This window comes from Bos indicus, chromosome 7 (genome assembly GCF_029378745.1).
Source record: "Bos indicus isolate NIAB-ARS_2022 breed Sahiwal x Tharparkar chromosome 7, NIAB-ARS_B.indTharparkar_mat_pri_1.0, whole genome shotgun sequence".
In the NCBI taxonomy this organism is placed as follows: Eukaryota; Metazoa; Chordata; class Mammalia; order Artiodactyla; family Bovidae; genus Bos; species Bos indicus.
Genome location: NC_091766.1, coordinates 5305136 through 5331376, shown reverse-complemented (window position 1 = coordinate 5331376; position 26241 = coordinate 5305136). Strand labels below are relative to the sequence as shown.

The 26241-nt window shown below is 52.9% G+C and overlaps 2 protein-coding genes across 4 annotated transcripts; both read right to left on the bottom strand.

Moving 5' to 3' along the window:
* Positions 1-1901: 1901 nt before the first annotated feature.
* Positions 1902-4399, bottom strand: INSL3 (insulin like 3). Its single transcript, XM_019963865.2, has 2 exons — positions 3270-4399; positions 1902-2453 (listed from the first exon to the last, which is right to left on the bottom strand). Exons 1-2 carry the CDS (start codon positions 3460-3462, stop codon positions 2248-2250), a joined length of 399 nt encoding a protein of 132 aa, XP_019819424.2. The 5' UTR covers positions 3463-4399; the 3' UTR covers positions 1902-2247.
* Positions 4400-5262: 863 nt separating this feature from the next.
* On the bottom strand, positions 5263-22481 carry JAK3 (Janus kinase 3). 3 transcript variants are annotated; one of them, XR_011567466.1, is made up of 24 exons: positions 22333-22481; positions 19339-19535; positions 18751-18874; positions 18311-18422; positions 17909-18054; positions 17214-17508; positions 16504-16626; positions 16241-16398; positions 15715-15826; positions 15314-15500; positions 14374-14501; positions 14012-14143; positions 13196-13280; positions 12274-12401; positions 11452-11584; positions 11217-11368; positions 10926-11076; positions 10162-10301; positions 9901-10090; positions 9180-9304; positions 8478-8650; positions 7942-8154; positions 7498-7608; positions 5263-6581 (listed from the first exon to the last, which is right to left on the bottom strand). XR_011567466.1 is itself a non-coding variant. In XM_019963864.2 (24 exons), exons 2-24 carry the CDS (start codon positions 19520-19522, stop codon positions 6474-6476), a joined length of 3315 nt encoding a protein of 1104 aa, XP_019819423.1. In that variant the 5' UTR covers positions 19523-19535; positions 22333-22480; the 3' UTR covers positions 5263-6473. The 3 variants fall into 3 exon arrangements, 2 of the variants coding, with proteins under 2 accessions (XP_019819423.1, XP_070648644.1); XM_019963864.2 differs by having other exon boundaries at positions 7942-8059; positions 22333-22480; XM_070792543.1 differs by having other exon boundaries at positions 7942-8059; positions 19339-19531; positions 22333-22426.
* Positions 22482-26241: the final 3760 nt, after the last annotated feature.

Sequence of the window (26241 nt, the reverse complement as noted above, 5' to 3'; positions counted from 1 at the left end):
GGCTCCTGTGGCCCAGTGGTTAGGACTCCCGGGCTGGGAAACGAAGACCTTGCTTCCAGTTACACCTCGCTGCTGTTTGCTGCAAGCTGCTGTTGAGTGCTGCGCACGTCCGAAATCAAGATCGTGTGGGATTAGGGTGAACTCTGAATCCAACGAGTGTGTTTTTTTAAGAGGCCGAATTGAAAACCCAGAGGGACACGGGAAAGAAGGATGACGTGAAGACGGGAGCAGAGCTTGGAGAGATTCACCTAGAAGCCAAGGATTGCCAGTAGCTGGGATTGACTTCCCTGATGGTCCAGTGGCTAAGACTTCAAGCTCCCAATGCAGGGGGCCTGAGTGTTTGATCCCTGGTCAGGGAACTAGATCCCACATGCTGCAACTAAGGCCCGGTGCAGCCAAAAAAAAAAAGATTGCCAGTAGCCACCAAAAATTGAGAGAGGCAGGGGATAGAATCTTCCTGAGGGCCTTTCAAAAAGAACCCCTTGCCAATACCTTGATTTCTGGCTTCTAGAACTGGGAGAGTATGTTTCTACTATTTTAAGCCATCCAATCTGTGGCCATTACAGTAGCCTTAGGAAACAAATATACATGTGAACAGATCACATAGTCAAATACCATTTTTTTTTTCCCAAGAGGGTCAAATCATATAATTTCCATCTCAGGATTAAAGGAGGATGCAAGTGAAAAGAATGGTGAGCATTGGACCAATAAGTACCCACTGTGATACCTGGGGGCTTCCCTGGTGGCTCAGAGGTTAAAGCATCTGCCTGCAATGTGGGAGACCTAGGTTCAATCTCTGGGTCGGAAAGATCCCCTGGAGAAGGAAATGGCAACCCACTCCAGTTGAAAAGATACATGCACCCCAATGTTCACTGTAGAACTGTTTACAATAGTCAGGCTGTGGAAGCAACCTAAATGTCCTTCAACAGAAGAATGGATAAAGAAGATGTGCTACATATATACGATGGAATATTACTTAGCTATACAAAGTAATGAAATTGTGCAATTTGCAGAGATGTGGATGGACCTACTTAACTCTGTCATACAGAGTTAAGTAAGTCAGAAAGAGAAAAACAAATATTGTATAATATCGCTTATATGTGGAATCTAGAAAAATGATGCAGATGAACTTACCCACAAAACAGAAATAGAGACACAGATGTAGAGAACAAATGTATGGGTACCAAAGAGGGAAGGGAAGGGAGGATGAATTGGGAAATTGGGATCAACATATACATACATTTATGTATAAAATAGATAACTAACGAGAACCTACTGTGTAGCACAGGAAACTCTACTCAGTGCTCCGTGGTGACCTTAATGGGAAGGAAATCCAAAAAAGAGGAGATATACATATAGCTGAGTCACTTTGCTGTTCAACAGAAATTAACACAACATTGTAAAGCAACTACACCCCGAAATTAAAAAAATATATATATCCACCACAAGGGGACTTCCCTGGTAGTCCAGTGCCTAAGACTCCATGCTTCCACTGCAGGGGGCACAGTTTCAATCCCTAATCAGGGAGTTAAGGTCTCATGTGCCATGCAGCATAGCCCCCCCCCCCCCCCCCCCCCCCGCCAAAAAAAATCCACTGTGACTCATTCACACATTCATGGGTCGTGTTCACTGATAAGTGGACCTTACATGAGTTTAAGGCTTGAGACATGACAGAGACCTGGATTCGAATCTTGAACTTGGCTGCTCCCTCCCTGTCTGAACTAGGCAAACAGCCAGCTCCCTTGGCCTCAGTTTCCCCACTGTGTATTGTGATGACTCTCCAATTGTTATTAAGTTTCTAGAAGTGTTGGTGTGTCTGCAGCTGTCAGGGAAAAATCCCAAATGAGGGCTGACCTTGGCTTGTCCCTTTTTCTTGTGAGAAAATGCAACGTTGCTTCAGATTCTGCAGGCATCTTATTTATTTACTATTGAGGAGACAACAAGAAGGGTGTCAAAGGCAGGGAGTGGGGCACCTGGGGCTCCTCTGAGGTGAGAACATTTGAGAAGAGTGTCTGGCATCTCTGCAAAACCAAGGATCCTCCAAGCCAGATTTGGGGTCTGGTGGTATCCCTAGTTGATCCCCCAGAGGACAGGTGGCCTGGGTGAGGTGGTGAGCACCTTGTCCTAGGAGGTAATCAACAACATCCCCCTAGATGTGGGGTTTCATGGTGCTGTGTGGCATCAGGAGTTCACCAAACTGGACTCCTGTGGGTCTCAGGCTCCCCCAAGGCCACGCCCCAGGAGGATTCAGTGGGGACAGAGGGTCAGCAGGTCTTGCCGGGTGCAGCCGCTGAGGCAGCAGTGGCGGGCAGGGTTGATGGCAGTTGCTCGGCGGTGGTGGTGATGGCGAGAAGCCTGGGGCAGGGGCTGTGGGGCCAGTACCAGCACGGGGTCCCCACTGGCCATCAGCCCATGGAGGAGATGTTGTCCTTCCAGCCACCGTAGGAGCTCACCTAGGAACAGGGAGGAATTCAGCATAGAGGGAGGAACCCCAGAGGACCCCACCCACACTGTCTGCATGGCAGCCAGACATGCATCATGCACACAAATACAAAGTAAGCATTTATTAAGTGCCTACTCTATACCAGGCCCAGACTGAATCACCCCATCCAGACGTGTCCACTCTCGACCCAGGCCCACACTCAAGTCCCCAGCTGTGCACACTCCCACATGCCACCTATGGTAAGAAGGCATAGAGGCTTCACAGAGCAGAAGACAGTAAGGGTGACATGTGACACGTGCATGTATGTACACACCGGACACAGCCACTCGCCCTCGTAGCCCCTCCCGGTTCCCCGACCCCACCGCGTGCATCTCGGCACACCCATCTGGACCCGGGTCATGCAGACTCACACGCATAGGACGCCTGTGACAGACGTTGTGCATAATAGCCTCTGCCCCAAGGTCGGGTCGGGTGAAGAGAGCTAGGCGCTGACCCAGAGCCAGCAATTTAAGGGGGCGCCAGGAACACTCAACAGTCAAGATCACTCCTATTATAACTGAATATTTTACTAGTAAAATTAACGTAAAATTCCTGAAGATCAAAATATTGAAGTTGTAAGTAAAGATAGGCTTGGATCTAATCTTGCACTTGTTAAGATTCTACCTAGCTTCGCACTGATTCCCTTGCCAGGCAGGGGCTCCTCCCCACAGACTCCCACACGCCAGAGCAGGAAGCCAGAACATGCATGCAAATCCGTCTGCAGACACCTGCACCCCTACCCGGCCCCAGAAACCCCAGCGCACAGTCCTCGCCGGCCCCCACTCACGGTCGCCGCCAGCCACAGGTCGCCCGTCCTCCTCGGAAGACCAGCGCGGTCCGCCGCACAGCCGCACGAGCGCGCGCACGAAGTGGTGGCCACACAGTTTCTCAGGCGCCTCCTGCGCGGCTGCAGGACCGAGGGCGATTGCAAGGGCCGGGCCCAGCAGCACCAGAGCCCAGGTGAGCGGACGACGGTCCATGGTGGTGAGAGGCACCGGGCCCCAGCGGGGATCCCCCTTATAGGCGCCTGGCCTGCCCCAGCTGGGAGCCTTGGAGCAGGGACAGAGCCTTCCCAAAGAACGACCCAGGGAGGTCAAGGGCAGGGTCAGGGCAAGCCTCGTGGAACCTCTGATAGTTGAGTTTTCTCATTTTTATGATGTGAGTGCCTGACATCCTTTGATTGCGGAGGCATTAGCTTCAACCATGGCTCCCTGATAAATATGACTAAAGAGCCTGACCACCTCTTCCCACATTTGTTTTAGACATCTTGACTTCAGTATCTTACCACTGGGGCCACTTGGGCTTTTTTGCTTTGTTTTTGTTTTGTTTGTTCTTCTCTTCTTATGCTTTAAACTCCAACCCATGTTAAAGTCACCAATAAGAGTGAGCCCACAAACCTCTAGGCTCCCGAGCTTGACCCTAACAAAAGCAGGAACCCAGGCCAACGCTGCTTTCTCTACGAGAACCTGGCTCCTAGTGTGCCGTGTAATTTATAAGTAATACATCTTTATTTTTTCAAACTTTCCTGATGGTTATTGCTGAAAGGAATCTTGCAATCGTAATAAGAACTCCCAGGGCCAGTCTAACCACCACATTGATTATTGATAGGCTGTGTGTGTGCATGCTAAGTCGCTTCAGTGGTGACCAACTCTTTGTGACCCCATGGACTATAGCCCACCAGGGTCCTCTGTCCAAGGGATTCTTCAGGCAAGAATACTGGAGTGGGCTGCCATGCCCTTCTCCAAGGGATCTTCCTGACCCAGGGATGGAACCCATGTCTCTTACATCTCCTGCATTGGCAGGTGGGTTCTTTACCACTAGCATCACCTGGGAAACCCATTGATAGGCTGAGAGCCACACAAAATGGCCATGGTCTGTCTTCCTGGGTGTATCTTTTCCAGGGGGACCATTGAAGAGTCTTTTTTTTTTTTTTTAAACTCTTTTAAAGAGGAGAAATAAACTTAGATATAATAATTCCCTGGGATGGTGCTGGTGAGCATCCAACCAGCTGAGAACAAGGACATTCAGAATCTTGTGATCCTTATTACTGTACAAATAAGGAAACTGAGGCTCAGAGAGGGGACCCCATACTTGCCCAAGGTCACAAGAGGCTGGGCCCCGGGGCTAGGAGTGTTTGTTGGTTCCGCCTCCACATCAGGGTCTCTTTGGTTTGGATAGGGGCTGGAGGCCTCTACCGAGTGTCAGTTTTACCAAGGAGGGAAATTAAGGCATAAGGGTTACTCAATCCAGCTCAGGGGAGACCCTGAGCTGAAAGCCCTGTGTTGTAGCCCCCTACCACTTTTCACCAAAGCAGACTTTGACGGTAGGTACAGAGATCTCTGTCTGTCTCTCCTATGCTCCCTGTGTCCTTCTCTGAGTCTCTTTCTGTGTCTCTCTGTCTCTGTCACTCTCCAAATCTTTCCATCAGTCCTGAGGAGCAAACAGGGGGCTCTCTCGGCCCCCAATAATGTTGGACCCATCTCCATAGCCTAATCGTCCCAATAGGGCCTTGCCCTCTGATCTCCCCCAGAGCAGCCTGTTTCCTCCACCCCCAAGAGCCTGTAATCAGCTCCCCAGGACAGAGCCAAGGCCAGCAGCTGGGGTTTGGGGGAGGGCTTCTGTCCTTGAGGGCCTCACCCTCCTGTCCCTCCTCCCCCAGCATGTCCTGAGGCTCCCACTGTGGCCCCCAGGGGTCTCTATCCCCCAACTCTGATCACATTCCTCCCTGGCTCACACATCCCCAAGAATTCCCATTGCCCAAGTCCAGCAACAAACCATCCTTTCCACTGAACTTCTTTATTCATTCAATGAACACTCCCAGAGTTCTCTTTGTGCCCACCCCAGCCCAGCTCCCCAAGGAGCCTCCAGGTCAGAGGAGACAGAGCTGGATATAGATGTACCCCAGCCCTAGAGCTGGAAGTATAGGGCTGAATGGGAGTAGTGGGAGAATCCCAGGGAAGGCGGCAAGGAGGTGATAGCTGGGGTTTTGAGAGATGAATAAGAGTTGTCCAGGGAGGCGAAAGTGGCAGAAAAACCTTGCAGGCAGGTATGAAGGAGTGGTGGGGGCTGAGCCTGCACTAGATGCCTTCGCACAAACTTCCAGAAGTTGACTCTGTGGAGCCCAAGGGCCAACACTATTGCCCATTATACAGAGGGTGGCGCTGAAGCCAGAGAAAGGAAGCAACTCGCCCACCATCACACAGCAAGTAATTGGCAGAACTGTGGGCTCCAACACCCGTGCTCCTAACCCCTGTACTCAGCCTTTTCCCTTTGCTATTCCGTTTCCTCTGCCAAGAATGCCTTTACTTCCTTCAATTGATGAAAAGCTCCTGTTAGGCTCCATTGTTATCAACTGGATGATCCTCTGGTCCAGACAGAAAGGGCGCCAGTGTACAGAAGCCCTGGGACACTCAGGTTCAGAGGCGGGGACCTCAGCCTCTCCTGGTCTCTTACATGGTTCCAAACAGTCCCGCAGGCTCCCCCTCAAAGAGTGGATTTTCAGCCCGGACAGTTGCTCTTGTCCTTGGCTTCCTCCAGCTAAAGAGGGAGAAGGGAATAGAAGCCGGAGATGACATATTTAAAACTACATAAAGTCTCCTCTGAAAATGAGAACAGGAAGCTGCAGGCCAGACTCTGAGAGGCTGGGACAATGGAAGGGCCTTAAATGAGGTCCCTTGATTCTGGGGAGTGGATGGAGCTCATTAGACCCCATCATGACATCTGCCTTGAATCTTTCCAAGTTCAAAAAGCCGCAAGGTTGCTGTTGCCCTGCAAGCCAGGGTTGCTCCCCCAAGTGCAATGTCAGTTGCCCTATGAGGGGTCTCTGTGAGGCAGGAGGACCAGAGAGGAGCAGGGTCCTGCTCAAGGTCACACAGCAAGTCCATGGAGACCAGAACCTAGAGGTCCGTGTGCAGGAGATATGAAAAATGACAGAGAATGGTGCTCTCCCTCTAGACAAGCAGTGAAGGTGAGAGTCTCATGCCTCTGGACACTATCCCCGGCTTCCACTCCACAGCGCATCTAGCTGGGGGCCCAGGGCACTGAATGATGGCCGGTCTTGAGGGTTAGGGGCCCAGCACAGCTTCATGAGCTCATGAACCTGAGGGGTGGAGAAGAGACAACAGGGTCACATGGGAGTGGTAGAAAGGACATGACTCCTGTTTGCAGTTTTAAAATATAAACTAGACTCCATCCCTCTCTTGCTCCAAAGCTTCCCATGGCTCCCTATGGGTCTTAGAAAAAGTCCTCCATCACCTCCTCTCGTGTTCCATGCAGCCACATCTGCCCCCATCTCATTTTTCAAATACACTAAACTCATTTCCACCTCAGGGCCTTTGCACCTGTTCTGTACTCCACTGAAAATGCTCTCTCCCAGCTTTCCCCTTGGATGGTATCCTCTTCGTCCCTCAGGCACCACCTCCTCTAGGAAGCTGCTCCTGACTATACCTCCCTCATCTCTTTCTAGACATTGATCACCACCAGAATATTCTTGTTAGCTTCCGGTGGTTACAAGAAAGAGGGGTATTATCTGTTCTGACCTCCACTGGGTCCCCAGCACCCAGCACAAAGCCCAGCACACAGTCAGAGTTCAATAAATGTCTGTGGCCTGAGCAAATTAATTTGTGAGTGACCAACCACATGTCAGACACTTCCACAAAAGCTCTGATGAGAAACTGTAAGAATCATCATTTACTGAGGACTGACAGTATGCTAGGCTCTGAGATGAGCACTGGAGAGGTGTTAGCAAATTGGTTCTCCCCTACCCTATAAGGCATTGTTATTCCCATTTTGGAGATAGGTAAACTGAGGCTCTGAAAGTGTTTGTGCTTTACCATACAGTGAGAGAGCAGCAAAGCAGAGGCCAGAAATCCCCTTCAGCTTCATTCCCTGATCCCTGCTCTCAACCAAGAGATATCCTCGGTGGAGAGTAATTCAGAGGGATCAGCAGGCTTGCCCAAGAGATACCGTGGTGAATCTACAAAGTGGGAAACAGAGGCAGGCCCTCCAGAGCTCACCTCACTAGGACAGGCGGGAGGTGCGGGCAGCCTCTGGCCCTCAGCCAGCAGCTCCAGGAGGCGGCAGAGGGCTGGAACATCTCTCTCACATCCCATCATCCGCAGGAACTCCTGGAGCCAAGGGGGAGGGCCCGAGGTGGGGGAGGAGCATGGAGAGGGGAGGGGCCGCCCGTTATTGTGGGGGTCAGCCACAGTGAAGGGAGGAAGGAAATCACCCACCCGTAGTAAGGGAAGGAGGCGCTCCTACTGGGGAGGAGGAGTTGTCTATGATGGATGGGGAAGGGAGCTGCCTGTGTCTGGAGGGGAGGAGCGGGAGGTATCAGTCATAGTGAAAAGAGGTCCTCCTGGAGCATCTAAGGATGGGACCGGGTGACCCTCAGCACAGAGGACAGGGGTTGACCTGAGTGGGAAGAGGGTATGAGGAACCCAGGGATGCCAACTCACGGCTGAGGGGCTACAGTTCTTGTCACTGTAGGTGAAGAGCTCGTACAGGACGACCCCGAAGCTCCAGACATCCGACTGGCGCGAGAAGATGTTGTCCGAGAGGGACTCTGGGGCATACCTGGAGGGGGCCCGGGAGGTCTTGGGATGCGACAGTAAGGCAGAGGACAGGAAAGGGCGCAGCCCTGGATTTGGGTAGCTGGTCCCGGTAGGTGACTATGAGAAAGTCAGTCCCAGCCAGTTCTGAGGTCTCAGTTTCCCTGGCTGTGGGATGGGAGATTGCTCCAAAGCTCTGAGGTGCCGGGGCAGGGCCGGGGCGGGGCCAGAGCGGGGCGGGGCTGAGCGGGGGTGGGGAGCAGGGCCAGGGAGGGGCGGAGCCAGAACCAGAAAAGGAGCGTGATGGGGAGGAGCCAGGGCTATGGGGGCGTGGCCACAGCGGGCTCCCTCCCCGCGGGAGGCGGGGTGGGAACCGAAAAGCGCGAGAGGCGGAGCTGCCTGGGTAGTACGGAGGAAGGGTGGGGCTGGGAGGAGGTTCCTACCAGAAGATGGGGCTCTGGCCTGGCTCGCGGACCACGTAGTACTCTTTGTCGAGAGGCAGCAGCTTGGCGAGGCCGAAGTCGGCGATCTTGACGTGCGTCTCGCTTTCCACCAGGATGTTCCGGGCTGCCAGGTCGCGGTGCAGGCAGCGGCAGGAGCCCAGGTACTCCATGCCCTACGGGCGGGCGTGGGGTGTGGACCCTCAGGATGACTCCGCAGGGGCCCCAAGTCTGACTTGGAATCCAGCAGCAGCCCCAACCCAGATCCCAGGCCTAACCCTACCGCTGACCCATCTTGCACTCCAGTCCTCACCTTCTTATTGTTTTGGACCTACTAGAAGTGTTAGTTAGCCGCTCAGTCGTGTCCGACTCTTTGCGACCCCATGGACTGTAGCCCACCAGGCTCCTCTGTCCATGGGATTCTCCAGGCAAGAATACTGGAGTGGGTGGCCATGCCCTCCTCCAGGGGATCTTCCCGACCCAGGGATGGAACCCAGGTCTCCTGCACTGCAGGCAGATTCTTTACCGTTTGAGCCACAAGAGAAGTCCCCGACCTTAGCCCTAACTCAACCGCATTTCCAACCTAACCTGGACCCCAAACTTCAACCCTCAGCCTTCCTGGCGAATCCATGCAGACCCCGCCCATCAAGCCAGCTCTGTGGACGCGGCAGGTCCACGGTTGTCCCGCTCTCCTCCGCCCCGCACCTTGCAGATCTGTGAGGCGTAGAGGAGCAGGCGGCCAGCGTCGAGGCGGGCGCGGTGCCGCTGCAGGAAGTCGCGCAGGCAGCCACTGGGCAGATACTCCATGACCAACCGCAGGCTCTGGCGGCCTAGGGGTGGCGGGGGAGGCAGGGAGGAGTCACCACAGGGCCTAACTTCCTCTCCTTCCCTTCTCCATTCTTCTTCCCCGATCAGAGTGGGACCTTGTGTCCCCTCCGGGCCTCAATATTGCTTTCTATAAAATGGGAACGGCCACAGTGACACGTATCGCTAATCTATTTGAGTACTTTCTATAATATACATTAATTCTTTTTAACTTCATAATGACCCGTTTTTTTCAGGTGGGAAAACTGACGATGAGAAGGTAGTCTTAGGCTTCTCCAGTGGCTCTGCAGTAAAGAATCAGCCTGCAATGCAGGAGACTTGCAGGAGATACCGGTTTGATCCCTGAATGGGGAAGATCCCCTGGAGTAGGAAATGGCAACCCACTCCGGCATTCTTGCCTGGAGAGTCCCACGGACAGAGGAGCCTGGTGGGCTACAATCCAGGAGGGAGGTCACAAATGAGTGGGACAGGACTGAGTGACTAAACAACAAGGCAGATCTGGATAAACAAGATCAGTCAGTAGCGCCCCTGCTGGTGTTCTCAGACCACCTTCAATGGTCGTGCAGAAGGATGAGGGTGTGTAATTTGAAGAGCGGTTCACCTGGGCCATAGCTGACACCCCGGTACTTGACAATGAAGTCACTGTGGAGGGCTTTGAGGATCTGGATCTCCCGCTGGAAGTCCCTCTGCTGTTCTGGCCCACTATGCTGCAACTGCTTCACGGCCACCAGGGCCCCTGTGTTGTCGCCCAGCGGGTCGTAGCGGCACAGTTCCACGCTGCCAAAGTTGCCCTGGGGGACAATGGGGCTGGTGTTCACATGCATGAGTGCTCCCCCACCCACCCCAGCCTAACCCACCTCACCTTGCCCAGCTGTGAGATGTATTTGAGGTGTCTCTCTTCAAAGATGGTAGGGTCCTGGCAGGCGTAGAGCTGGGTACCATTCCAGAGCCCATCACGGGGCGCCAGGGTGCCAGGTGTGGGGTCTGAGAGGAGCTCATAATCTGGGGGGCACAGGCAGTGAGTAAGGAGTGTATTGGGCCCTGGGCCCCCACTCCTAAGCTAACTTGCTGTGTGACCTCCATCTTATGCTTACCCTCTCTGTGCATTATGGCAGGGCCACTGCAAGCCAAGAGGTACTTTGTAGGGCTGGGAAAAGGTGCCTCTTGGCAAAGGCAGCCCTCTTATGCAGTGCACATGCTGCACACAGACAGAAAGGCATTTCCCAGACTTCACTGCCATGGGGTGACAGGGGAGAGAGATGTACTGGAAGCTCCTTTAGACCTGGCCCATGAAAACCTAGCGTGGGACCCTCAATACTCTCTCTCCTGTTTGCAGAGGATCCAATAGGGGCCTAAGGCCATAGGATGGGTGGAACCACAAAAGGAGAGTTTCTTGCTGACTTGGACACCCTCACTGAATGAGAGCCAAACATTCATTGAATGTGGCTTTGAACTGAGGGGCTTGTTTGTTACAATAGCTGTTGAAGCTCATACTGACTTTTACAGTCATCAACCATTCCAACCTTGCCTGGCATGCAGGGCAGGCTCCACATACAAATCTCACTCTTCTACTGGGTCCAATATGACATCCCAGCCCTGCCCACCCTGCCTGGCTCAAGTGGGCACCTGAAGTGATGAGGCTGTTCAGGTCACGGATGACAGCACGGAAAGAGGGCCTCTGGCCTGGCTCATAGGCCATGCACTGTTGGATCAGCAGGGCCAGCTCCATCCACTTAGGGGCAGGCAACTGCTGCCGTTCCTGGTAAAACTGGAGCTTCTAAAGGCAGGATGAAGGGCTGGTTACCCCCAGTTGAACCCTCAGAGGTACCCCCTAGACCCACCCATCCTCCCCAAGCTGGACTTCATTCTACCCTTCGGTCAAATGAGAGCTCTAGAAGCCAATGCTGGCGCTCTGACCTTGGCAGGCTCCAGGGTGCTGATGGGCACTGTGACACCACTGAACACCTCCCAGACTGTGGCTCCAAAGCCCCACTTGTCAGCTTCCAAGCCAAGTGTTCGGGCCTCCTGGAGACATTCAGGGGCCACCCAGGGGATCCTGTCAGTGAGCACTGGTGCAGGAGGCAAGGATGGGATCAGGGATCCGCTTTCTTGCCCCACTAGGTCCCTCCCTCCTTCACCCCTCAGCACTTACTCTCCAGGCTTAGCACAGTGGGGCTGACACCCGGGTCACTCAGCTTGATGAAAGGCAGGTTCCCATCAGTCCCCTCACGAGCCAAGAGCACCTTCCGGGCTGAGACATTGCCATGAGGGAGACCTTTGTCTTCCTAAGTGGACCAAGCACAGGGAAATGCCGGGGGTGGGGTGGGGATGAATGAATATGCTGGTTGGCGAACTCCTACACATCCTTCAAGGCCCACCTGGTACTGCTCAGACCATACTTCAACATCTTTCCTACACTACTGGCAATACACCTCCTGTGTCCCTCCTCTTCTTAAACAATGCTCCTTCATCCCATGGCTCCTTACTCCCTTCAGGATAAAGTCAAAGGTCCTTAGACTGGCACTCAAGGCCCTTCGAAATCCAACTCTTGGTCACTCTTCCCATGGGCTTCTCTCTCCCACATCTCCACTATGGTCTCCTGCCAGGTGAACAGACCTGATACACTCCTGGACAAGCAACACATCTAAGCTGAAGCCTTTGCCCAGGCTTTTCTCTCAGCCTGACATGCCCTCCTTCCTTTTTTTCCTTAATGAACTTCTACTCAGTCTCCAAGGCCCCAACTTTAATGTTCTTTCTTCTGGGGAAGCTGGCCAGTCCCCTCAACTTCCATGAATGGTCAGCTGTCTCCTTCTGCTCTTACACCTCTGAGCCTGTATGTATGCTGTTCCCTCAGTCTCAAATGCCCTCCACTTGCCCTCCACCCTTGCCAAACTCCTATCCATACGACAGAGCCCACTCTCAAAGCCCCGTCCACTCTGTGAATGGAGGATGGAGCAGGCAGAGGAGCACTCACCAGATAGTTGAGGGCATAGGCCAGCTGTTTGATCACCTGTAGCTTCCAGCTGGCTGGCACTAGGTGGCCACACTTGCGTAGATATGTGTCCAGTGCTCCCAGGCGTACAAATTCCTGAACCATGATACCTGATGGAAGTAGGAAGGGGCAGGGTTGGGAGGTAGGACTGTATTGTATTCAACAGGCTCTGCCCCCAACCCCACCTTCAAGGGTCGCTTGAACTCTCAGCTCTGACTTTTCCCTCCCCTATTCCTCCATCCTTACCCTATTCACCTCTCTGCTTCCCTACTTCCCATCTCAGAACCATTTGCCTGTAATGCCTAGAAGGTGTTGCACTCTCTCCATGACTCACTCCCAACCCTTTGCAAGTTCTGTGTTTCTGACTGGAACACCCCTCTTCTCTCACTTCCCTAATGTCTATTTATTCTTGCCTTTCCAGCTTAGAATGTATCCTTACCTACTCAGAATCACTGCTTGACCTCCAAGTGGGTTAGCAGCCTCTGATCACCCACAATGACCTGTGCTGCCCTGCCACACCCAATCATTTATCATCCTGCTCAGCCTGTCATGTTCTATGCTATGCACCCAGCTCCTGGCACATGTTGGGCTCCCAATAAACAGCTGCTGAGCTGAACTGACGGAAACAAGGCTTGGAGAGGGAGCATGGACCTTGCAAAGCTGTAGAGATGGTACACAATAGATCAGAACCCAGGTCTGCCTGACTTGAGATAATTCTGGGGGCTTAAGTATTGGGGGGAGCCAGGAGCTGCTTATTCAAAGAGTGATGATGGAGGTACATGAGTACAAGATGATAGACCCTGGTGGAATGGAGCCCCAGCCAGGGCAGGCTCTGATTGTGTACTGCTATTGCTGCTGTAGGTGGGCCCAGTGAGGCAGGGCAGAGATGGGGAGTGTCTCTCACTGTCTCCAGCCATGCACACGCCGTGGAGCAATACGAGATGCTGGTATGACACTTGGCTCATCAAGCTCGCTGCTTCCAGGAATGACTGAGGGGGAAGAATGGAGAGAACATGTATGGATTTCTTCCACTCCTGGGTCAGATCAATGAACCCCAAACTTGCTGCTCACAAACTTGCCTCAGGAGACCTGGCCGCCAGCTTCCTTTGGCCTTGGAGTCCACCATTAATGCACACAGCACTCTGTGTCGTGATTTTTTTGATGGAGGCAGGACGTCCCCACTGTAGTCTACCTTGAGTCACTCACCTTTTGGCTCAAACCTTCCTCTGTGTTGCCCAGCCCCTGAAGATGCCTCCGCCCGCATCGTTCCTCTCTTCTCCTTTGCTCATTCCTCTCTGACCCACTGTTCTCCTTGCTATTCCTTAAACATGCCAGACTTGGCCCTGCCTCAGGACCTTTGCACCGGCTGTTCCCTCTGTCTGGTATACTCTGCCTGTTTGCATCTGAATTCCCCACCCTTCTATATTTCATGGAGACGCTGTGGCTACATTTCTGTTATTTTAAGACCTTGTGTGTATTCTCTTTGTTTTGATTTTGGGTTTCTTTTCTGTTTTTTTTTTTTTTTTTTTTGGCTGCACTGCAGCATGCAGGATCTTCCCCAACCAGAGATCGAACCTGCACCTGCTGCTGTGGGAGCATGGAGTTTTAACCACTGGACCACCAGGGAAGTCCGACCCTGTGTGTTTTTAAATTTCTATGAATCCAAAACCCCCTCTCCAGCTAGGCCCTAACCCAGAAGGTTTGGTCCAACCCTGCTCACCTCCATGCAATTCTTGTGCTTGGCATCCATCACTTTGAGCAGTACCTCTGTCTCGCGGGCCTCCCCATCCACAATCTCATGGTGACAGCCCCGATAAATCTTGGTGAAGGACCCGTGACCTAGGTTCTCATGCTGGAGAGTGAGGAGGCAACATGAAAGGCCAGTAACAGGGCTCCCATGGGACCCTGTCCCTTAGCCCTGGCCCAAGCAAGGCACAGGTAATGGATCAATTTTACAGATGATGAAACAGAGACACAAAGAGGTTATATCACACGACTGAGGCCACACAGCAGAGATGGATGCAGACCTGGTCTCTGGATCCCACCTGAAGTATGTTTCCCCCATTTCCTGGGGCCCCTTACCCACTGCAGGCTGTCAGCAGGGATCTTGTGAAACGTCATCTGACTCAGCTGGCACTGGAATTGGGGCTGAACAGGGGATGATGTGGGTGGGTTGCAGCCTCTCCGGACCACAATCAGATTGGACTTTTCTACGGGGAGTGGAAGGAGGAAGAAAACTAGAGGTCAAAGGTGAAAGGTCCTCAAAGGATTGGTCACTCCCTGTCTCAGTGTGGGGACATCCTTGGTGGCTCAGATGATAAAGAATCTGCCTGCAGTGAGGGAGATCTGGGTTTGATCTCTGGGTCAGAAAGATCCCCTGGAGAAGAGAATGGCAACCCATTCTGGTATTCTTGCCTGGAGAGTGGACAGGGGAGCCTGGTGGGCTACAGTCCGCGGAGTCACTAAGAGCCAGACCGAGTCACAAAGAGCCACAACTGAGTGACAAACGCTAAACTGTCTCAGCGTGGGGTCTTCTACAGAAGCCAGGACTAAGATGAGGGTTCCAGGGCACACGGCTTATTTGAAAGGAAACTCCAGGAAGTCCCAGTGAGGGGAGGGAGAGTGAGAACAAGATGGAAGGAACCCTGCAGTGGTACAAATGAGCAGGTGATGCTGTGGGCAGCCTGGTCTCAAGTCCTACTAGGGATTCTGGGAAAATCTGGAGAACTCACACCTCAAAGCTGTCCCATCCCAGGGGTCTGTCTGAGAGCAAAATTCACCCAGAGCAAGAGGCAAGAGATGAACAGAGGCTAAGTGCTAGTAACATCACTCAGATCCAGCTGTGCCTGGATTCAGCCATCCCTGGAAGCAGCCTGTATCCCACAAGCCCTAGATCACCTTTTTTCCCTCCTAGACTACTTTGACCAGCAGTCTTTGTCACTTGCCACTCAAGAGCTGGAACAGATACAGAAAGGCAGGGTCCCAGATTGCCTATTCAGCTTGGGGGAGAAAGCAGGCTCACCTTTAGGTCTGGGGTTGCAGCAGAAGGTGAGGTACAGCTCAACCCCATCCACGTGCAACCCACCATTCCAACAGGCTGCCAGGAGCTCTCGAAGACTGCTGTGGGAACGGCCAAGGCCAGCCAGGGAGAAGGTTCCTGTGGGGTCGCACCGGATGAGGCAGCCCTTATAATCCGGCCCCAGGGGGGTCTGCAAAGAGGAGTGAGTGGTTTCTGAGTGGAAGTGGGAGGCACTCTTCTCCTCAAATCTCCAAGTTTTTGCATATTCTATTCCCTCCACTGGGAATGCCTTTTCCCTCCCCTTCTTCAGGAAGCCATGCTGACTCATATTTCAGTTCTCAGCTCAAATATCATCTCCTCCAGGAAGCCCTCCTTGCCCTCCTGGCCCCTGGAGGTAGACTGACCAGGACACAAACAGTTAGGAGGTAGCTGTCGAAATCCTGGGGACTGCGGCGGAGGACGTAGGAGCCGGGAAGTGAGCCCCCAGTCTTGAGTTTGTTGATGGCAAAATCCAGGCTGTGGGGAAAGGTGGAAGAGAACTGAGAGTCAAAGATGGTGAGAAACAGATGGAGGCAGAGAAACCAAACTAAACCTGAGCTCTAATCTTGGTTTCTCTGAAGCCCTGGGAACCTCACCAGGTAACATTCCCTCACTCCCTCCCATTTGTAAAATGAACCGAAAGCTGGGCTTCTGCCTAGGGGATTAAAGAGGAAACCGCAGGTGAAACTCCACACCTGGGCACCTCGAGCAACCCCAGGAAATGGCTCTGGGGCCTCAAGGAGCCAACGGGAGGGAAGCGGCTGAAGTGAAACTGCAGACTCACTGAGCGCCAGCTATGCACCTGGTGCTGTTGAAGGGCTCCTGAGAGGCAAGGGCACCGAGGCACCGGGAAAGGGAGTGCCAGAGATTTGGTCTCCAGTGAGTCCTTACGTGATAGGGCCATGGCACTGCTCAGCCACCTCCTCCAGCAGCCGCGGCGGCGCCACCTCCCTGCAGAAGTAGTGCCTCGAGTCCGTGGTCAGCCGGAAGTAGCCATCCACGAGCGCCACGAAGGACAACGCTGCGGGAAGCCCCGGGAACTCGGCCTCCTGTGAGGACCGGTGTCAGGGCCCGCCGCGGTCCGAGGGTGACAATCCTGCGTCCCCGCCGTCAGGGACGGGGAAGGCAGGAGGGGAGAGGGTTCCAGCACCCACCAGGATCTGATTGTCTGTCCTGGTGATGGTGACCAGGCGGTGCTCGGCAGCCGGGCCAATGCACGGCGCCTGCTTGATGCTGATATCCACGATTTCTGGGAAGTCGCAGAAGGGCTGGAGGACCTGTGAAGAAGGGGGAGGGCTGAAGCTGGGGATCCCGCCCCCTCCGCGCCCCAAGTCCTTTTTTGGAAGCCGGGACCCCACCAGTCCACACTCACGAGACCCTCTCCTCCCAGCCTCACCAAGTCCCATCCCTCTCCCGTCAAGCCCCCACCAAGCCCCGCCTCCTTCTGCCACACCACCCCTCTCAACTCCCTCCCCTGCTCATCCCAAATATCCGCCCCCTCACCTCTGCCAAACCCCGAGTCCTTCTCTCGGCCGGTCCCCGACCCCGCCCCGAGTCCCTCCCTCACTTAACTCCACTTTATCTCCTGGTGTCTCTTAGTCCAGTTCGGAGCCTCACCCACCCCGAGTCCTGCCTCTTCGCTCCACCTGCTGTTAGCCCCATTCTGAGCCCCGCACACCCTACTAAACCCTCCCTCTACGTCCCGCCCTTTTCATCTCCGCTTCCTCGCTCAGCCCTACCCACACCTCACTCAGCTGGGCGCTAGCCCCTCCGTCCCAAGCCCCCTCACTGCCCCTCCTCTCCCTCGGCCCCGCCCCCAATCCCCGCCCACGACCCTGCCCCTCCCCTTGGCCCCGCCACACACCTCGTGTTCTCCTGGGCTCCAGGCGATGCCACTGCCACCAGCCACACGGAGCAGCCCCGGCGTATCCTGACCACCAGCAGCGCCGGGGAGACCCACGCGGAAGGTCTCGGCAGCCCTGTCTGGATCCAGCCTCTCGAGGTCCATGATGTACTTGACCATGAGCGAGTGCCTGTCAGCCTGGCAGGTCGCCACGCCGCGCAAGGCCCGGCACACTGTCCTTCGGATGCGCCTCCGAGTCACGAAGCTCAAACCCTGGATCAGGTCGCGTAGGCCAGGGGGCAGGCAGACCTTGTAGCTGCAAGTGGGAGGAGTGGGGCCCTCAGTATGGGGCGGGGTCTCGGCCAGGGAGGACCGAGGCGGCACATCAACCCAGCCTCTAGGTGAAGGGTTGGAGTGTGGCCTCAGTAGGGGGCCACACAACACACACAGAAACACACTCGGGGATAGGCATGGGAGTAGGGAGGGCCTCCATGGGAAGGGCCATTGGGGTCCATGAGACAGACAGGGACATAGTCCTTTTAGCTACCTGAGGTCTGGCTATGGAGTCTCAGGGGGGCTGGGTTCAAGGAGAGGGGTTGGGTCCCATGAACACACTGTAGGCTTGTAGGTGGGGAGCCGGACTCATGATGCCCTGGTGGAGCCATGTTGGCTCGCTCCCAGGTAGAGGCTGGGCGCCACAGCCTGGAAGCCCTCACCTGACCGTCTTCAGCAACTCCTCGGGCCGCTGAGCCTGCTCGAGGGCCATCCGGGCCAGGTCCAGAACAGCCAAGCTGAGACACTCACCCTGTTCCTTGAGGCTGAGGCCTACCCGGAGGCGGCCGCTCACCAGGTCATGGCGGTGCTAGGAGCCGGTCACAGCCCAACCATAAGCCCTGATGTCGTCAATAGACCCCCATCCCTGGCCGACCTTCACCCTGGGGCTGCCACTCTGAGCCCCGCCCACCCAACTAGCCCCTTCCTCTTCATACCGCCCAATTCATTCCCACCTCCTCCCTCAGCTCTACTTACAGGAGAGTCAGCCAAGGCTGCCCAAACATGAGCCCTGACATTGCCCTGGCTACCCCTACCCCTGAGCTGATCCCCATGCAGACACCTACCTGAGCAAAGAGGTGCTCCAGGACTGGCAGATCCAAGATGGCGCTGGTCAAGTCCTTTCGTAGCCCAAATCGGTGGCACTTCTCTAGTCCAAACCAGTTAGGGAAGTAAAAGCTGTGGGGGAGGGGAGAACCCTGGAGTAGGGGATATGATGAGGAGGGGACTGTGCCAAGACCTCACACAGCCCAGGTTATACCCTTGACTTGATGTGTGATGTTGGACAAGTGAACCACCCTCTCTGACATTAGTCTTCTCATCTGTGAAATGAGCAGTGCTCATGCCCTCCCTTGGGGCACCGACCAGGAGGTGCAGGGAGATGATGATCCAAGGGTTACTGTGGTTTTAAACTCCCATTTCCCAAGCCCTCAGCAAAAGGCATGCCCTCCCGGGATCATTTAACCCACATTTGGAGGGCAGGGGGAGGGGGGGAGACACTTCCTACCGGAGCCTGTAGACGAGGACCTGGGTACCCGTGTCCTCCACGGAGAAGATGTGGCTTGGGGGGAACCAGCAGGACAGGTCTTCCAAAGCCAGAGCAAAGAGGGAGTGGTACACGGGCAGGATGCCTGAGGGGACGGTCACATCAGTTCCCTCTCAAATCTCCCCACCTGCCCCCTGCAGGGCTGCCTTGTTATCCTCATGCAGCCCCACAGGCTCTTTCTCACCTTCAGCTCTGACATCATGTCCCACCCCTGCTGGCACCCATTCCAGGGCTCCTCAGTGCCCTGAGGAGAAAAGCCATGGACTCAGCCTGCTTCTCAGGGCTCCCTGCCTCTCTCTCCAGAGCATCTCTTTCTACCTAACAGCTTACCTCGAGGGATGACCATCTGTTTCTTCTCATAGACTATCATGCCTCTGAGTCTATGCACATGCTGTTCCCTATGCAACTTCCTCCCTTACCAAACTCCTACTCATCCCTCAAAGCCCCAGATCCAGTGCTGACTCGGCTTGACAGCTATTCCAGCTCCCAATCTGTGTTCCACACAACCCTAACGCTTCTTCTGACCAAGCCTTCTAGGGACTCACTTACCACTGGCCTTAGCAGCGCAAACACACAGGTCTTCAGCTGAGTGGTCCCCAAAGGAGAAGGACAGGCACTGTGGGGGTCCAGGGCCCCGAGGGGGCAGCAGCACATGCAGGGCACCAGCCTCTGAAGAGGAGAGGCTGCAGGAGCGCTGAGAAATCAGGGGTGTCTCCTCACTTGGAGGTGCCATGAGTGCAGCCTGCCTGAACACAGAAAAAGGTAGCCCCTCAGTTGTGATCACAGGACAAGGTTGCAGATCTTCTGAGGTAGGATTGGGGGGGGGGGTGAAAGAAATATGACTGAGTGAGGTAGGGATGAAGCCGGAGAAATAAGGAGGAGAGAGGGACAGAAAGAGAAGGGCAGACATGGACAAAGGCAGGGAGAGGGAACTGAGTGTGCAAGGTGGGTGAGGAGCCATACCACTCCCAGTGAGGGCTGTGCTGGGAAGCTGGAAGACATTCACACAAATTTGTGTGTGAATTCACACACTTCAGACTCTTGGTGCCCAGGGCAAACACCTCTAGTCAACCTCCAGCCTCCACACGCACCCACATTCCAATCCCTTCTCCAGACAGGCATGATCAATCAATCACAGATATAGGGATTTGCTAACCAGCAAGCAGATAGTTATTGGCCTGTGCAAGTGTGCATACTCAGTTGTGACTGATTCTTTGCGACCCTGTGAACTGTAGCCCTCCAAGCTCTTCTGTCCATGGGATTCTTCAGGCAAGAATACTGGAGTGGGTTGTCATTCCCTCCTCCTGGGGATATTCCTGGCCTGGGGATCCAACTCAGGACTCCTGCAGCTCCTGCACTGCCCAGCGCCACCTATGAAGCCCAGTGGCCTGTGCACGTGGGTGTTTGAGGAGATAGAAGAGGCCACCCCTCCTTGTGAAGCTGGAGGATTCTAGCACTTCTGAGGCTGGGGAAAGAAGCTTTAGCAGCTGGTTTGGCACCCCACTCCAGTACTCTTGCCTGGAAATTCCCATGGATGGAGGAGCCTGGTGGGATGCAGTCCATGGGGTCGCTAAGAGTCGGACACGACTGAGCGACTTGACTTTCACTTTTCACTTTCATGCATTGGAGAAGGAAATGGCAACCCACTCCAGTGTTCTTGCCTGGAGAATCCCAGGGACGGGGGAGCCTGGTGGGCTGCCGTCTGTGGGGTCGCACAGAGTCGGACACGACTGATGCGACTTAGCAGCATCAGTAACGCATCCCTCGGGGGCTGATCCAGACATCAGACTTAGTCATCATCAGATTCAATCAACAGAGATCTCTGCCTCTGTCTCCCCTGATCCCTGCATCTCTGTTCCATTAGTTCCCCAGAGTAGGAAGTCCTCCCTGGGTTAGGTCCAGGAGGAAACCACCAACATTATTTCCAGGAGTTCTACACCAGCCACCTTCCAGATCTCTCTCACCCTGGGGGACCCAGAGCTCAGGACCCTGGGTTGGGTAGAGGAAGGAATTGGGTTTCACATGCCAGAGGAAAAGGAGGAAGATGAAGAAGATTTACTTAAATTGACACAAATGAAGATGATACAAAGAGAATATTGGATAAAAACTATGTTCCAGGGACTTCCCTGGCCGTCCAGTGGTGAAGACTGTGCTTCCAATGCAGGGGATGTGGGTTTGATACCTGGTGGGAGAACTAAGATTCCACATGCCACTGGATATGGCCAAAAAATGTAAAACAAAAAACAAACAACAACAAAACTATGTTCCAAAATAATAGTGGGAGGGGGCAGAGAGTGTAAATGAGATTTTAACACACTCAGAATATAAGCCTGAGACTGAGGATCCATGAAAACTTCAGGCTGTGGGTTCAAATCCCAGCCCCACCATATCCTGGCTTTGTGACTCCAGCAGGGCTCGCACAGTTGGGACACAGTTTTCTCGGCTATGAAGTGCACTGACTCCCACCTGCTTCAGTGAGGTAGTTTATGGAGTCCAGTCCAACCTGTCAACACGTTTAAAAGTGAGAGTGTTGGCCATTCAGTTGTCTGACTCTCACAACCCCATGGACTGTAACCCACCAGGCTCCTCAGTCCATGGAATTCTCCAGCAAAAATACTGGAGTGGGTAGCCATTCCCTTCTCCAGGGGAATCTTCCGAACCCAAGGATTGAACCCAGTTCTCCTGCATTGCAGGAAGAGTCTTTACCTTCTGAGCCATCAGGAAAGCCCATCAACACATTTAATCCCCACTAAATGATACAAACCCTTGGTGACATGCTCAGCAAGCACTTGACAAATGTCAGGCAAACCAAATGGGAAGGTCCCTTAGGACAGTGGTTTGAGGCTTACCGTCAGGGAGGTAGAACCTAGGGGAGAGAAAACTTTCCCCTAGGGACACTCCAGTGTTACCAGCTCCCAGACCAGGAATTGGAACTTTCCCCACCCCACCCCGCTGTGTCACTTCTCACAGAGATGCCCGAAACCTTATTTCAAACAGTCGCCCTGATCTTTGCATCTTTACGTAAATGTTACAGCGCAGTGTCTTTTGTTTAAAATAAATCTTTAAAAAAAAGAAAAAACCACCATGATTTTTAAAATATCGAAAGTAAAAATAGAAAGTCTGTTTGGTGCCCAGAGAAACGTCCCTGTTTTAACATCAAAAGTTCCACATGCCCAGAAGGGAAGGTTGGTTGGTCACCCAGTGCTCGGGCCTGGGAACTGGGAGTATAGGAGACGCGAAGTGTGTCCCCAGAGGGTGGAGCCCTGGGCGCATGCGCAAGGATTCCTTCAGGTCCGGGATGCTGGGAATTCAAGGCCTCGGCCTCGTGTGCGGCACAAAGCTGAGGCCCAGAGGGGAAGCGCTTTGCCAGAGGCCGCACCGCCAGCTGTCCCAGCTTATGTCAGACGGCTTTTCTCTGAGACCTAGAAGGCAAACTCGCCTTTGTCCCCAGCGGCGGCCGTCCTGTCCCCAGCAGCGGCCGTCCACACAGTCTTCCCCCACCCCCACCTCCGACCAGAGCCAAGTGGCTCCACCAGCTCTTACCTGGAGGTGAGGGCCCTGGGCTGGCGACGGGAGGGCAGAGCCGGGCAGCAGCGGGAGGAAAGTCCCACTTGCTCCTTCCTGTGTGGGCCCCTCAGCTTCCTGAGCTGCTGTCACTTACCGAAAGTCATGGCCATGTGGGGGCCGGGGACGGGGAGGGGCAGAAAGTTCCGGAAGCCTCTGCAGCAGCAGTCCTGCTCAGGCTGCTGAAGAGCCTGCTGAAGACCCTGGAACTCAGGGAAGGAGTGACAGCGGAGAGAAGGGCCCAGGTTACCCTGAGGGGTCTCAGCAGGCTCCAGGACTCAGTCTCCGTGGGGCCCTGGCAACAGTCTGGCTTCCTCCGGCCTCAGTTTACCCATTTGTGGCGTGTGTGCGTGTGTTGGGCACCTAGAGGAACTGATTTCACACCTAAGGAAGGGAACTGGGCTGGATCTGCCCAGGAAGGAGGCAGGGAAGTAGCCCCAAACAAAAGTGAAGTTCTCCTTTACAGTATTTTTCCAATGAGGCCCTGAAAGTTATGGCGGTCCCTTTTTGTGCTCCATGCCCCAAGCCCAGACCTAGAATCTGTGAAAACCAGACAGACTGGGTCACCTCACTGTCTTGTCTGGCAGGGAGGCAATTAATCATTATGGATAACCAAGAAAACCAAGATGACGGGACAGGCACAGACTGAGGCTGAAGGGAGGGGATGAGGGGCAGGGAGCTTGGGGGATGGAGGAGGCGCGTTCTGTGTAAAGGACATGATGGATCAAGCAGGGATTTGAAGCAAGACAAAAATGACTCCTGATGAACACCATAGGGGCAAAGACCCAGAGGTGAGAGTGAGTAGAGCTATTTAAGGCTCAGAGGGCTTGACTGGCTGCAGTGGGGAGGGAGGGGGATGGTTTGGCAGTCAGCAGGAGCCAGCTCACAGAGCCAGGTCTGCTTGAGGTTTTTTAACACACCTGAGGCTGTCATATGTGGAGGAGGCAGGAGGCCAGGGCAGTGCCCTTAGTAGGATACAAACCCCAGAAAGTAGAGCTTTGGGATAAATTTTTTAAATTAATTTATTTTTTATTGAAGGCTATGGGATAAATTTTAGAGCACCTTTTCATCTCTGTGCTTCCCTGGTGGCTCAGATGGTAAAGAATCTGCCTGCAATACAGGAGACCAGGGTTCGATCCCTGGATCTGGAAGATCTTCTGGAGAAGGGAATGGCTACCCACTCCAGTATTCTTGTCTGGAGAATTCCATGGAAAGAGGAGCCTGGTGGGCTACTGTCCCAAAGAGTCAGACACGACTGAGTAACCAACACTTCACTTTCATCTCTGTAATCCCATCACAAGCTGTGGCACAAAATTGGCTTTGGTACATATTTTGTTGACTTCAGTTGAGTCACCCACAGACACTTCCTGGGCACTTCCGGTGTACAGGGCATTGGGACCACACAGCAGGGTACAGCACAGATCCAGTCTCGTCTCTGCCTGGTGGAGCCAACAGGGAAGATGAAAATAAATTAGTATCCAGTCAGGGTTTCAGTGGCCCTCGGTGCCAGGCTTCTAGGAGAGACACTAAGTCTGGGAGGGTTTCCTGGAGGAAGTGACTTTGATATACTGAAACCCGAGGTCAAGTAGGATTAACCAGTGATCCGGAGGCGTGGGTAGTTCTGGCAGAACAACCCAGGCAAAGGCTGAGAAGCTGGGTAAGGTCACAGTGCTCCTGAGGACAGGGTGGCAGGGGAAAAGTGTACTGAGCCTTGTTTGGAGGCATCAGTGGGGCCTTTGTGGGCTTTGCGGGCGGAGACGGAAGAGACATGAGTTGCATCCTCAGTGCAGCAGGAGCCAGAGCAGGCTTGTGGCAGGAAGTGCTGCATGGGGGCTTAGCCAGAGTATTTTTCTTTCACTTCCGGGATGGCTTCAGCAGAGAAGAATGCAAAGAGTGAGTTTCTAGGCCACTGACAACTCTAGTGGGGTGGCCACTGCGGTATACTGAGAATGAGCAGAAGGGGAGCAGAGAGGGCAAAGGCACCCTCAGCCCCAGAGAGGGGCGTGGGAGGTCTCCATGAGGCAATTCCAAGGGGCACAGCCCAGAATTTGCTCATGAATAAGCTGGAAATTTTGTTGATGTAAACATCCTAAATTTTCTCCTGGCATAAATCCTGAAAATGCAAAGAATAAACAGATGGAACTGGAGACAAAGGTAAACTCATGTCATGGATAAAATATCTTCATAGTATGAACAATTCCTGCATACATGAGTGCTAAGTTGCATTGGGCATGGCCAATTCTTTGCACCCTTGTAACCCGCCAGGCTCATTGGTCCATGGGATTCTCCAGGCAAGAATACTCGAGTCGGTTACCATGCCCTCCTCCAGGGTATCTTCCCAATCCAGGGGTCAAATCCGCATCACTTTGTCTCCTCCATTGGCAGGAGGGTTCTTTACCACTTGCATTACCTGGGAAGCACAAGCGACAATTAGAAGACAATAAAAAAAAATGCCAGTGACTTAGCAGAATATGAATCCATAGATCACAGAACATGAAGTACAAATGGCCCTTAAACCCAGAAAAAGATGCTCGGCCTCACTCATAATAGGAGAAATGCAAATTAAAAGTAGAGTTGACCCTCGAATAACAAGGGGTTGAACTGTGATGGTCCACTTATACACAGATTTTTTTCAATAACTATGTACCACAGTATTGCACATTCTGCAGTTGGTTGAATCAGCGGGACCTTGGGTATGGAGGGCTGTATATAATGTTATCCATGGATTTTTGACTGCACAGAAGTCAGCAGTCCTAACCCCTAAGAGTTGCTCAAGGATCAACAGTATAGTGAGACCATGCTGATTTTAATGGACTCAGGAAATGATGAAATTCAACACCTACTCATGATTAAAAAAAAAAAGTCTGAGCAAACTATGTGCAAATGGGAATTTCCTCAATCTGATAAGGAGTACCTACCAAAAAAGTCTACAAGTAATATTATACTTAATATAAAGGACTAAATTGTGTCCTGAGATTGGGAACAAGAATGTCCATTCTCACCTTTTCTATTCAGCATTGTTCTAGAGTTCATAACCATTGCAATGAGGCTAGAAAAATAAATAAAAGCCTTAAAGATTGAAAAGAAGGAGGTACATTTGTCCTTGTTTGCAGATGATATGATTGTTTATACTGAAAATCCAAGGAAATCTATGACAACTACTGGAACTAATAAATGAATTTATTAGTTCAAAGTTCACAGTTTAAAAAATTAATGTATAAAATTCAGTTGAATTTTTATATACTAATAAGAAACAATTGAAAATGAAAAAAAAAATTTTTAATGCCATTTGCAACAGCACCAAAAAAGATAAAATACCTAGGAATAAATCTAACAAAAGAAGTCTAAGACTGTTATACTAAAAGTTACAGATATTGCTGAGAGAAACTCATGAATACATAACAAATGCAAAGAAATACCATATTCATGGATTGGAAGACTCAGTGTTATTAAGACATCAGTTCTCCCCAAACTGGTCTATGTGAAAGTCACTTAGTCGTGTCCGACTCTTTGCAACCCCATGGGCATACAGTCCATGGACTTCTTCAGGCCAGAATGCTGGAGTGGGTATCCTTTCCCTTCTCCAGGGTATCTTCCCAACCCAGGGATTGAACCCAGGTCTCCCTCATTGCAGGTGGATTCTTTACCAGCTGAGCCACAAGGCAAGCCCAAGAATACTGGAGTGGGTAGCCTATGCCTTCTCCAGGGGGTCTTCCCGACCCAGGAATCGAACCAGGGACTCCTGCATTGTAGGCAGATTCTTTACCAACTGAGCTATCAGGGAAACTGGTCTATACAGTCAATGTAATTCCAATCTAAATTCAGCAGAATTTTTTTTTTTTTTTAGAAACTGGCACTGACTTTAAAATTCATATAGAATTACAAAGG